The 12,474-nt window shown below is 62.7% G+C and overlaps 1 protein-coding gene across 10 annotated transcripts in view; it reads left to right on the top strand.

Moving 5' to 3' along the window:
• The first annotated feature begins 742 nt into the window (after nucleotides 1–742).
• Nucleotides 743–12,474, top strand: part of CFAP46 (cilia and flagella associated protein 46) — a 76,718-nt gene continuing 64,986 nt past the window's right edge. For all 10 annotated transcript variants that reach the window (XR_011382720.1, XR_011382722.1, XR_011382721.1 and 7 more), the window contains exons 1-10: nucleotides 743–876; nucleotides 1,177–1,301; nucleotides 1,393–1,524; nucleotides 1,674–1,738; nucleotides 2,955–3,119; nucleotides 3,852–3,975; nucleotides 4,652–4,746; nucleotides 5,666–5,776; nucleotides 9,022–9,121; nucleotides 11,291–11,389. Coding sequence is in view for 7 of the 10 variants with exons in the window: in XM_070058264.1 (XP_069914365.1) it covers nucleotides 828–876; nucleotides 1,177–1,301; nucleotides 1,393–1,524; nucleotides 1,674–1,738; nucleotides 2,955–3,119; nucleotides 3,852–3,975; nucleotides 4,652–4,746; nucleotides 5,666–5,776; nucleotides 9,022–9,121; nucleotides 11,291–11,389 (1,065 nt within the window). In the remaining 3 variants the exon portion in view is untranslated. The remainder of the gene's footprint in view (nucleotides 877–1,176; nucleotides 1,302–1,392; nucleotides 1,525–1,673; nucleotides 1,739–2,954; nucleotides 3,120–3,851; nucleotides 3,976–4,651; nucleotides 4,747–5,665; nucleotides 5,777–9,021; nucleotides 9,122–11,290; nucleotides 11,390–12,474) is intronic.

Consider the following 12,474-nt stretch of genomic DNA (forward strand, 5'->3'; position numbering starts at 1 on the left):
CCTGGGGAGAGGCACAGAAGTGGGGGTAACCTGGGGCCACTCCGGGTGACTGGCAAGTGCAGGGGGAAACCTGTGGGCCGGAGCCTGAGCAAACTCCAGGCGGCGCCAGAACCCAAGACCTACAGCACGCCGGCAGGTGTCCAGACAGGACCGTACAGGGTTGGCGTCAGGGGCACCGTGAGGGCTTCTCTTTCCAGCTGGGGATTCCAAATGCCTTGTGGGAGAGCAGGATGGGCGCTCTCAGGGAGCCTCCTGGCCTGGGGCCCAGGCCCGTCTCGCCCCAGCCCTCTCCCTTCGGGTCACAGCCCCCCCATGGTGCCCAGAGCAACCCCGCGGCCCCTCCTCGGCACCCAGGGCCCGCCTGGCAGAACCCTGGGCCCGGCCTGCACCCGCCCTGCCCACCGCTCCTCCCTGCCCCTCGAGGCACTTGCGGGCCCTGTGGCCCTGCCCCACGAACCCCAGCTCCAGGAGCCCGCTGTCACCTACGGCCCGCCTTCCCCGGGCCGCCTGACTGCCACTGTCCACCAACGCCCTGGGCGCCACCTGCGGGCACCTTGCTCACTCTGGCCCGCCCAGCCCCTCCTCGCGAACCCAAGGTCCGGGGCCCCGCGGCCAAGTCCTGGCGTTGAGCCCTGGGGGCGCCGGCACTGCAGCCCCCGCCCCCCGCCTCCGCCCGTCCGTCGCCCGGCCTCGCCCCTCACAAGTGTGGCCACACCGCCCACCCGTAGTCCGCGGGCGCGCGCGCGCGCGCCCCGCGTCCCTCCGGTCGCTAGGCAACCGCCACAGGTCCGCGGCTGCCACAAACCGACGGACTGGGCGCCAGCGCCATGGACCTGGTTATCACGCAGGAGCTGGCCCGCGCCGAGAGCCAGCAAGGTGGGCCCGGGGCCCCGCTCCTGGGAGACCCCGGGACTCCACGATTACTGTCCACGGGGACAACCCAGAAACTCGCTCTGCCCCCTCCCCCCACGAGGCCCCGGGACCCCTGCCCACATCCACTAAAGAGGGCCCAGCACCCACGACCCCTGCCTCCGGGAAGACCCCTCGCCCCAGAGGAAGCTCAGGTTCGGCGACCCCTCGAGGTCCAGTGTGAGGTCTCAGGCCTCGACGCTTGAGCGCCTGGGAAGTTGGGGTGTGTAGCGGCCCCGAGGTCCTCACCCGCCGCCTGCCCCGCAGATGTGGCCTCTCTGCAGAGAGCCTACGAGCTGATCAAGTCTGCCAACCGCGGCAAGTCGGAGCTGGACCCCTCGGAGAGCTTCAGCCCAGACCTGTTTGTCCTGTGCGCCGAGCAGGCCCTCAAGGTGAGGGGGCGGGGCCTGGGCTGTGGGGCGGGGCCTGGCCGGGGGCCTTTGAGGGGCCCCTTGGCGTGGTCACGGTGGTGGCGTTTTGCAGATGGGCGAGCCCGAGGTCAGCCAGGACTGCATCCAGATGTACTTCAAGGTGAAAGGGCCGGTCACCCAGTTCCTGGGCCGGGCGCACCTGTGCAGGGCCCAGCTGTGCGCCCCCAAGTCCTCCGACAACCTGGTGAGTGTGGCTCGCTGCCCTCTGGCCGACAAGCCGGCAGGAACCCGGGCCCTTGGCTAAGCCAGAGAGGCCCGCGTCCGTGGAGCACGTGGCTGAGGTCTCAGGTTCCGTGGCACCTCCGTGCATCGTGCGATCTCTCTGTGTCTTAGGAGGAATTTGAGAACTGCGTGACCCAGTACATGAAGGCCATCAACTTTGCAAAGGGGGAGCCCAGGTAGGCCGGGCCCAGCCTGCTGCTTCCGGCTGGCTGTGTGGCCGAGTGGACGGGGGGGTCGCCCCCTTAATTTCAGTGTTCTGGAATGTTCCTTGTCCTGGGGAACGCAGCTGTGCGCCGACCAGATTGCCCCAGGGCTCCAGGTCTGCGCTTGGCAGCTTTGTGCTGTGACTTGTAGATGCCTCCGCCCTGACGGACCTCCCCCGTGACCCGCGCCAGGGCCCCTCCGTCCCATCCTCTCCGCCCAGCGTCTTGCTTTGAGGGGTTCCTGGGGTGGGGGAGGGGTCCCCCGGGCCACAGCCACCTGCTTTGTGGGGCTCCTGCAGGGGGTGCCTCGCGCGCCCCTCGGCCTCCACCAGCACCCCCGTGTGTGCCTGGCGTTCTCCGGCCTGTGTCCTGCAGGTTCTGGGGATCCGGGGCCCAGCCCATGCCCCCCCCCCCGCAACAGAGCCAGCGAGGCCCCAGCTCAGGGGCTCTCAGAACAGCGTGTGCTTCCCAAGGCAGCTGTGTCCCCAGGGCTGACCGGCGCCCGGGCGCCTGGTCACAGGCCCCTGTAGGAAGAGACCCCTGGTTGCAGTGAGCAGAAAAGGGTGGGAGCTGGAGTCGGGGGAGGGGAGCTGCCTGGCCGGGCTTGGTGCTGTCCCCTGAGTCCCTGCGGGAGCAGGTGACAGTAGCCATGGCATTGTCCCCTCCTTTCCCTGAGAAGCTGGGAGGAAGGTGGGGCCTGTCCCAGCTGCCTGGGGCTCTGAGGAGCCACCTTGTCTTGGGCCCTGGGGGCAGAGCTGCCCCACCCCTGTGAGGAAGCAGGCGGGTGCCTGTGTCTGCAGGAGACCGGACCTCCCGGGAGGGTCCTCCGCCAGCCCCCTCCCCTGCCCCACGTCACAGGCTGTGCCAGCTTTGCTCCCAGAATGCCCGGGTCATCTTTCAGGTCATCTTTCAGCAGGTCGTCGCCTGCTCCCCCATCCTCGCCCCTTCTGGTCTGTCCCTTGAGAGCCGAAGGAGGCCTTGCTCACTGCTGTGTGTTCACGGGGCTGGCGGGTTTTGGGTGGACAGACTGAGGAGAGCCCTGGCCCCGGGGCTGGCCAGGACAGTGAAGCCTGGGCGTTCAGAGCAGAGCTGCCCAGGCTGTCCGGGAAATGGCTCTGTGACCCTGGGTCTCAGTGTGGCTGCTGCCATCTGCTGGCGGCGGCGCGGCAGTGCACACTCCCTCCTGCAGGTACTACTTCCTGGTGTATAACGCTTCCGTCCTCTACTGGCAAATGGTGAGGCCGTTTCTCAAGCCGGGGTACCACCACCACGTGATCCCCAGCCTCTACCAGATCGTAACTGTGCTGAACCAAACCGAGGAAGAAGACAAGGACTGGCGTGCGGAGCTGATGCTGTGAGTGGGGCCGGGGTCCGGGAGCGCCTCCCCCACCCCACGGGAGCACAGCCGGTATCTGTGCGAACGTCTGCCGCTGGGGTGGCACACAGGACGCGGATCCTGTGTCACTTTTCCTGGCTTGTGCTTTGACATCTCAGTTTGGGAAATTTGTAACGCAGTAGGCGTTTTAGCGTCATGAGCCTAAGCCCGAATGGGCACGCACGTGCAGCTGTGCCCAGGTGGCCCCTGTGGGGCCCAGGGTGGTGCAGAGGCCGGGTCCCAGGCCCTGAGAGTCACAGCGACTCGCGCAGCAAGTGTCCAGGTGAGGAGAGAGAGGACCCGACGGGCTCGGACAGTGAGGCTCCTGATGGTGCCAGCGCCAGGGGACCCACGCTCAGCCAGAGAGAGCGCGGCACGCGGGCTTTGGGCGCCTGCCTGGTGGCCATGTGGGGAGCCTTCTAAAGAGAACAGACTATAAGTAAGATCTTTAAAATGCCATTCCAAAGTCTCCTGTGTAGTTAGCAAGCCCATAACTCCCTTTCCTGTTGCTAGGGTAGCGGAGCGCTCCTGGCTCCCGCGGGCCCTTCCTGGCGACCCCAGACCTGGCTGCAGCTTAGGCTGCCGATCCCAGGCCGTCGTCCTGAAGTCTGTGGGATGCAAAAACCTAAAATCAGTGTAAGACCCGGCCGTTACGTAGTTGAGCGGAAACCAGTTCCCGGGCTTCACTCTGGCTGTCGCCACGTTGTCCAGGGAGCTCCTCGAGTGCTACCTGGAGGCTGGGAGGAAGGAGGAGGCCGCCAGGTTCTGCGCCACAGCAGCGCCGTTCGTCAAAGCCCACGTGCCGCACAGGTACCGGCAGCTGTACTCCGCCATGGTGAGTGACGCGAGCAGCCCGCGGAGAAGCAGCTGCCCTGGGGTCCTCGCGAGGAGGCTGGCAGGGCGGCAGCCAGGCTGGGAGGCAGAGGCACACACACGGGAGCGGGAAGGCGCCAGCAAGATGGAAGGAGCCACAAGAGCACCTGCATAAACACACGCACGTAACGTGTGCACATGCAAGCACACACGTGTTAACGCACACAAATGTAACACCTACGTAAACACACATATGAGAACACACATATGAGAACACACGGGCATGGAGATGCACATATATGTAGCGCATGTGGAAACACACGTAGCTTGAAGACAAAGCGAGATCTTCTGCCTTCGTCTTTACTCTTCGAGTGTTTCTCTTGCAATGGCGTCGCGCCTTCAGCGCTGGAACGTCTGTAATACACAGTCACGGCAAGGATGTGCACTAAACATTCTTCAGCCGTTCGCTCTCAGACGCAGTGGATCGCTTCTAGCTGCGGAATTAAATAGAAGAGCGCACGAGAAGACTCGTGTTGCGCGCAGACAGCTGTAGGAGGAACGTGCACGGGCGTCCGTGTCGGCACAGAGATCCGCCTCCAGCCAGAGCGCCTTGTCTGTGTCCCGAGGGCGGCAGGTGTGTCCTGACTGGCCATCGCTGCGCCAGTGACAGGTGCGTGATGGGTTCACGTATGTGACAGGTGCGGCATGAACTGATGGATGAGCTTCAGCTACAGGAAGAAAAGAAAAACTCCATTAGCTTGTCAGTCTCTTACCACATCAGCACGCTAAAAGCGTAAGTAATTTGGGGGGAAAATGTTGGTTTTCCCAAGTCTGAGTGTGAAGGACTCAATCCTCCCCGCCCCGTGCCAATGAGTGGATGAGACACCGAGGGGGTGGGCGCCGGGGAGCCGGGGAGCAGGCGCTGCCTCCCCCGGCCTCACCAGGAGAGGCCAGTGAGGCCTGCACATGGCCGGTGGAGAGAGGCTCTGAGGGGCGGGAAGGGCGCCCACCAGGCGAGGCTCCAATGGGCCCGTGGGTGCAGCAAAACAAGGGACCTTTGTGGGTAAAACCCCAGGGAAATGGGTTGGAGAGGGTGGGGAGGGGATTGACCCAGGGTGGACGGGGCTCCTTTGGGAGGTTTGCGGTACAGGCAGCAGAGACGTGGCCGTGGCACTAAGAGGGAATAGGGTGGTGGGGACCCCAGTGAGTCTGAGGATGACAGGGTAGGGCTTGTGGGGGTGAGGGGTCACGGTGTGTGAGGTGAGGGGTGAGGGGTCACAGCATGAGAGGTGAGAGGTTACAACATGTGACGTGAGGGGTGAGGGGTCACAGCGTGTGGGGGTGGTGAGGAGACCAGAGTGTTGGAGGCAGAGGGGCTGTTCCTGTGAGCTCCGAGCTCTGAGCCGGCTCCACAGCAGTGTGGCGGCCAGGCGCTCCCCTGCAGTCCCTGGAGCCGAGTTCCTGGCTCTGGCCTCAGGGCCTGTGCACGACGTCCTGTGAGCGTCCTTGTCGCGGGTGTGAGAGGAGAAGACTTCAGCGCGAGTCAGGGGGTTGAAGAGGAGACCGTGGTAGGGACATCTGGAGGGGAGAGGCCGTGACTATTTTTTGCTTTTGTTCAGTGGAAACATACATTTAGAGATTCGGGTTCTCTGAGTGTAACGTGATGAGCACGACAGGATATTGTGGCTATCTGGTGTTTGAATTAATTCTAGAAAACTGGATAAAAACGACTTACCGGAAGATGTGAACAAGATCCTGAAGACAGCGCACAGACACCTCTGTTACTACAATCACCAGCGCTTCCCTTCCGTCAGAGAAGAGAAGTAAGCGTGCGCCTCCCGTCGTACGTCTGCGTTCTTACTGCACAAAACTGTTCAGTACGGAATTGTGTAAGAAACCAGGAGAATCCGTGAGTGGAGGTCCTCCTCCTCCAGGCAGTCCTCGCTGGCCTTTGTCTGCTTCCCTCCAGTCTTTTCTGCCCAGGGTGTGTCCTGGATCGTGTGGCCTCACGGGGTGCCTTGTGAAGCGCCACAGCGTCTCGGCACTCGTGGGCACAGCCCCGTGGCGTTCCGTTCCACGCGAGGGCGAGCCCCTGTGGAGGTCTCCAGCTCCTCGCTGCGGTCTTGCACTTTCCTGAGTCTGCCGAGCCCGGCCAGAGCTCTGGCTTTGCCCTGGCTGGGTCGCCGGAGCAGGGCCTGGGCCCGAGGCTGCCCGCCGTGTCAGGAGCATCGCCCTGCTTGGTGGCCTCCGACTGGTGGAGCTGTCTCATCTGGCTTCAGTGTCCACGTCCCTGGCCACCAGTGAGCCTGTGTTGGCCGTGTCAGGGCCCACAGAGCCCCCTCCTCTGAGAATGTGCTGTTTGGGTCCTCAGTGATTTCCTTATCAACTTCTCTCCGCTCCTGAAACATCGAGCACCACTCATTTATCCATTTTGAAAGGCAGTTACAGAGAGGGGTGGGGGAGAGACAGACAGATCTTCCACATGCTGGTTCACTCGCCAAAAGGTTGCAGAGGCCAAGGCAGGGCAGGAGCTCATCCAGGTCTCCCACGCGGGTGCAGGGCCCAAGCACTTGGCCCATCTTCCACTGCTTTCCCAGGCCGTAGCAGGGAGCTGGACTGGAAGTGGAGCAGCCGGGACTCGAACCATTGTCCACATGGGATGCCGGCATCGCAGGTGGCAGCTTAGCCCGCTGGCCACAGCACCAGCCCCACGTGAAACGTTTTGTTCCTTTGCTTGTAATTAGTGCTTTGGTTTTCCGGTTTGCCATTTGAAAGTTGAGTTGGGGGTTTTGTGTGCCAGGTTGTATTCCCCAGAAATATCCAAGTCTGAGCCTGTGGCGACTTTGAGTCCAAGTTGAGGTGAGGCCACCGTGGATGAGGCCAGGCCCTCAACCGGAGGCGGGCGTCTGCTGAGAGGGTTCTTTCTGCCTCCCCGAGTCACTGTCACGGCAGCCTCAGGACTGACAGGTGCAGCGTCATCTGGCTGTGTGACATCATCACAGACTTTCTTTCTTTTAAGGAAAAAGATTTATTTATTTGAAAGGCAGAGTTCAAGAGCAAGTGAGCGAGATCTTCCACCTGCTGGTTCATTCCCCACATGGCTGCAAGCCAGGAGCCAGGATCTGGGGGCTCCATCTAGGTCTCCCATGGGTGCACCTTCTGCTGCTTTCCCAGGCCCATTAGCAGCAGGAGCTGGAAGTGGAGCAGCCAGGATTTGAACAGCTGCCCACATGGGGTGCTGGCATCACAGGCAGCAGCTGAACCCACTGCACTACAACACAGGCACCATGGAATTCTTTTTTTAAAAAAAGATTTGTTTTATTTGTTTTAAAGGTAGAGTTAGAGAGAGAGAGAGAGAGAGAGAGAGAGAGAGAGAGAGAAAGAGAGGTCTTCCATCTGCCAGTTCACTCCCCAGATGGCCACAATGGCCAGAGCTGCGCCGAACTGAAGCCAGGAGCCAGGAGCTTCTTCTGGGTCTCCTACATGAGTGCAGGGCCCAAGGACTGGGGCCATCCTCTACTGCTTTCCCAGGCCATAGCAGGGAGCTGGATGGGAAGTGGAGCAGCCGGAACTCGAACCAGTGCCCATATGGGATGCCAGCACTGCAGGCGGCGGCTTTACCTGCTACGCCACAGTGCTAGCCCCTTGTATAACTTTTGTATTTGAGATTTGAGCCCTTCATCTCCAGTGTATGTACAGATTGGTTTTATATATATATGTGTGTGTGTGTGTGTGTGTATATATATATATACACACACACACTTTTTTGATGCACAGTGATGTTTTATTTCGACCATAACATGGGCCGACATTTCCTCCCCACCAGTCCTGGGTCCCGGGTGCACATCCACCTCCCCAGTGGCTCCCTAGGAGCCCTCGAGTGGACGCCACAGTTCGGGGGTGGGGCAGCCCGGTCCCTGCTCTCGCAGCCTCCGTCCTCATGTTTCCTGCACTGTGGCCGGAGAGGCCCCCACCCCTCACAATCACGGAAACAACCCAGGCCCAGCATCTCTGTGGCTCCGCCTCCACGCTGACTTGTGGTTTCCGGCAGTGTGGGGCAGTGGTTAGGGAAACAGAGTGCAGTGCCGGCTCCTGTGGTTTACTCGCGAGGAGCACTGGGTCCTTAGAGAAGCCGTGGTCCCCCTCGAGGGAGCCCCTACCTCGTGTGCAGCCAGGCAGAGCCGCCCCGCTCTGGGCCCGGGAGCCTGAGGCCTCCCCAGGTCTCGGTGGGCCCCTGCCGGCACCTCTGCGCCAGGCTTGAGTGTGTGCAGTTCTGCGCCCAGGGATGTGTCCTGTTGCGGAGCCCCTCTCCCGGAGCTGAGGGGGTGGCCAGGCAGTTCGGGCCCCCGCGGCTGGAGCGCAGGCGAGACGGAGGCCAGAGGTGCAGAGCGTGAGCCCCGGGAGAGGAGGTCGGCGGGGGGGAGGCAGGGGGCCCCGCTGCTCTCCCTGGAGCCACTCCTCCCGTGCGAGATGGACCCTCTGCTGAGCGGCTCCTGCCCAGAGCAGCCCCCGGGAGAGGGCAGCAGGTGACACCACGCTGAGGCCGGAGGCCACCGCGGTGCTGGCTGTGCCCAGGGGCACATGTGGCACCTCTGGTGGCGTCCGTGGCAGGAGGGGCTCCTGCACACAGTGGGCAGCAGCTCCCCTACTCCTGAGCTTAGTGCGAATCCTCAGCACCAGCTTGGTTCCTTTCCGAGCTGGTGTGGCCTCTGCAGGTCCCTTGCATTTGCTTTGGTGTAGATTTTAGCGTCTCCCTCTGCATTTCAGCAGCGACCTCGGGTGTGGCGCCTCCGCGTGTGCGTGGCAGGAGGAGCCGGCTCTGCCAGGGACACCTTTCCCTGTGGCTGCCCATGGCACTGCCCTGGTGCCTGTCCTGGGGTCTGCCCGACCAGAGGCCTGTGGAGAGGGGGCCCCGCTCTGCGGCTCCCCCGCGTGCCTGCGTCCTGGCCCCGTGGGGTTTCTGATTTGTAGCTGATTCCATCTTGCGACTTTCTCCGGGTTTGTGCGGGCCTCTACCTCCGGCTGAGCTAAGGCCCCGCTAAGCCGTCACTGTCGTCCGCCCCTCCAGGGTGCTGCTGCTCTGCGAGCTGGCCCGTCTGTCCTTGACCCTGAAGTCCCAGGAGGTCTCTGCGGACTGCCTCTCGGACCTGAAAAAGATGGACATCCAAGTAGGTGACCCGGGGGCGGGGCGGGCCAGGGACACAGCGGATGCACCTGTGCATGTGGGTGTGGAAGGCGAGGGCAGGGTGAGCGGGTACCGGGGCCGCGCCCGGCCCGGCTTCCTGTGCCGTGCAGTTCTGTGTCTGCTCTCTCTGTCCCTGTGTCACGGGCACCGGTCCCTGGTGACACCACTGTCTCTGCCGGCCCCCACAGCATGTCACAGACCCCCGGCCCCTCCCCCAGGCCTCTGTCACTAGACGTTGAAGATGGGTGATCCCTGCCGCTTCCAGGCAGGGCTGCAGCGCGCACGCGTGCTAAAGCTGTTTTCGTAGTTGGGATTCTTCCCAGAATGCGTTCACGCACGTGAAGTTGCTGGGAACCCTGGCCTGGCGTTGCAGACGCGCACGGCCCGCGGCTTCGCTCCTGCCCGCGGCTGCGCGCTGGAGAGCAGTGCTGGGCTCCCTGGTGTGGCCGTCACCAGGGCCGGTGCTGGGCTTGGTGCTTTGTGTCCAGCGCCCCGAGCTCAGCTCTGAACACGGCTGAGGAGGTGAGGGGAGGGCTCACTGGGGGCCACGCCAGCCTGCCTGGGCCTGCCTGGGCACGGCTGTGGTGCCGGGCTCCGCGGAGGAGCCGGCCGTGTGCTGTGGGTCTGGGCCTCGCCTGGGCGCTCTGCCCAGCAGCCTGCCCTCCGTGTCCCCCCCATGAGCTCCTGTTGGAAGCAGCTCCCGCCCCAGGTGCTGTCTCACGGTGGGATCTGTGTGACCCCGTTGGTACTGGGTCTTATTCAGTTTGATTTTGTAACTCGATTGCAGAGGCTGGGTGATGCACGACTCAGCCCTCGTCACCTGTCGCCATGCCTGTTAGAGCCCTCGTCCCTGTGAGCTGCACATGCTGTATTCTCACGTTTTCGTAAGCACGGTGTGGGCACTTGCTGTTTGCACGCTGGTTCCTTAGCGAAGAGCTCTGTAGGCAGCTCTACAGCAGCGTGTTGTGACGTGGGCGTCGTGATGTGGGCATTGTGACGGGTGTCATGACATGGGTATCGTGACGTGGCGTCGTGACGTGGACAGAGGTCCAGTGCTTGCTGCCCAGGGTGCAGTTAAATCTAAATCAACAGCAGATCCTAAAAAAAGCCAAATATTGGTGAACAACCACGTCTCTGAATGACCCACGAGTCAAAGAAAACGTGCAGATGCCAATTGGGCGTTGTTTTGAGCAGGATGAAAGCCGTGTCAGAGGCTGGCGCCGCGGCTCACTAGGCTAATCCTCCACCTGCGGTGCCGGCACACCGGGTTCTAGTCCTGGTCGGGGCACCGGATTCTGTCCCAGTTGCTCCTCTTCCAGGCCAGCTCTCTGCTGTGGCCCGGGAGTGCAGTGGAGGGTGGCCCTGCACCCACATGGGAGACCAGGAGAAGCACCTGGCTCCTGGCTTCGGATCGGCACAGCGCGCTGGCTGTAGCAGCCATTTTGGGGGTGAACCAATGGAAGGAAGACCTTTCTCTCTGTCTCTGTCTCTCACTGTCTAACTCTACCTGGAAAGAAAGGAAGGGAGGGAGGGAGAGAGGGAGGGAGGGAGGAAGGAAGGAAAGAAGGAAGGAAGGAAAGAAGGAAGGAAGGAAGGAAGGAAAAAGAAAGCTGTGTCAGAGCAGTGGGTACGCCCGAGGAGCACTGGTCCGACTCAGAAATGCTGAGTGAGGGGCTCAGAGAAGACCCCTGAGCTGGGCGAAGCCTGGGACCCTGCCTGTTGCCTTGTGAAAACCGGAGCCCACCTCCCAGTGCTCCCCACACTGGGACTGGAGGGGCCCGGGGAGGGGAACCACACTGCAGGCAGCTCCCTGACTGGCCTGGGCCCGAGCTCAGCTCCTGGAGCTGCTCAGCCGCGGCCTTGGCCTCTGAGCAGCTTTGTGTCCAGATGCCAGGCAGGGCTTAGATAAATCATTTGCTGAGCTTACACGAGGAAGTTGTCCGAAATCGGCTTCGTTACTGGAAAACCCAAAGTCTGCTAAAATGGACGAGCTTCACCCATCCGCTGAAAGGGTGGAGCGGAGTTTTGTTGTCTTGAAATCGTGCTCGGTGTGCCGTGCAACGTCCCTGTGTGGTTGCCGCTCGCCACCGAGTCCTGGAGCCCCTCGAAGTCACGTCTGCTTCTCCCAGTGCAAACCTCTTGGTGCCCCCAGGACCCCGGGAAGCTGATCGAGATCGAGTGTCTGGAGTGTGAATTAGAAGCCCTGAAACTTGAAAGTAAAACCAAAGCCTACATCCGAGCGGCCGTGGAGGTGAGCCCCTCGGCGGGGGTCCTGGAACCTGGCGGCCACTGACGCTGGGCCGTATTTGAGGGTGCTGGGCACGTGGCCTGGACCCATTGCTGGACTTGGTGTGGCGCAGCCAGTGCCTCATCTCCCCTCTGTGGGCCATCGCCCTCTGTGCTGCTGAGACGGCGGGCACGTGGACCCCTCAGCACTGTCCCTCATGGCCAGCAGCCTCCCTCGCAGGCTCCACCCCCCGTAGCCAGCGAGCTCAGTGAAGCAAGGCCCCAGGGTGTGAGGAGACAGAGACTGGAGATGTGGGCCCCTGGGGGGACGAGCTAGGCATGGGGTGGAGCGTGGGTGGGTGTGGTGAGACAGGTTCCTGGTTGATAGTCCCAGCTGGAGCCTCTTGGGGGGGTGAGCACAGACCCAGGTCCCCCAGGTCCTCAGGTCCTCAGGTCCTCAGGTTCTCAGGTCCCCAGATCCTTAGGTCCCCCAGGTCCTCAGGTCCCCCAGGTCCTCAGGTTCTCAGGTCCCCAGGTCCCCAGGTCCCCCAGGTCCTCAGGTCCTCAGGTCCTCAGGTCCCACAGGTCCTCAGGTCATCAGGTCCTCAGGTCCCACAGGTCCCCCAGGTCCTCAGGTCCTCAGGTCCTCAGGTCCTCAGGTCCTCAGGTCCCCCAGGTCCTCAGGTCCTCAGGTCCCCCAGGTCCTCAGGTCCTCAGGTCCTCAGGTCCCCCAGGTCCTCAGGTCCTCAGGTCCTCAGGTCCCCCAGGTCCTCAGGTCCTCAGGTCCTCAGGTCCCCCAGGTCCTCAGGTCCTCAGGTCCTCAGGTCCCCCAGGTCCTCAGGTCCTCAGGTCCCCCAGGTCCTCAGGTCGTCAGGTCCTCAGGTCCCACAGGTCCCCCAGGTCCTCAGGTCCTCAGGTTCTCAGGTCCCCAGGTCCCCAGGTCCCCCAGGTCCTCAGGTCCTCAGGTCCTCAGGTCCTCAGGTCCCCCAGGTCCCCAGATCCTCAGGTCCCCAGGTCCTCAGGTCCCTCAGCGCCCCAGGTCCCCCAGGTCCTCAGGTCCTCAGGACCTCAGGTCCCCCAGCGCCCCAGGTCCTCAGGTCCTCAGGTCCT

The sequence above is a fragment of the Oryctolagus cuniculus genome, chromosome 15 (genome assembly GCF_964237555.1).
Source record: "Oryctolagus cuniculus chromosome 15, mOryCun1.1, whole genome shotgun sequence".
In the NCBI taxonomy this organism is placed as follows: domain Eukaryota; kingdom Metazoa; phylum Chordata; class Mammalia; order Lagomorpha; family Leporidae; genus Oryctolagus; species Oryctolagus cuniculus.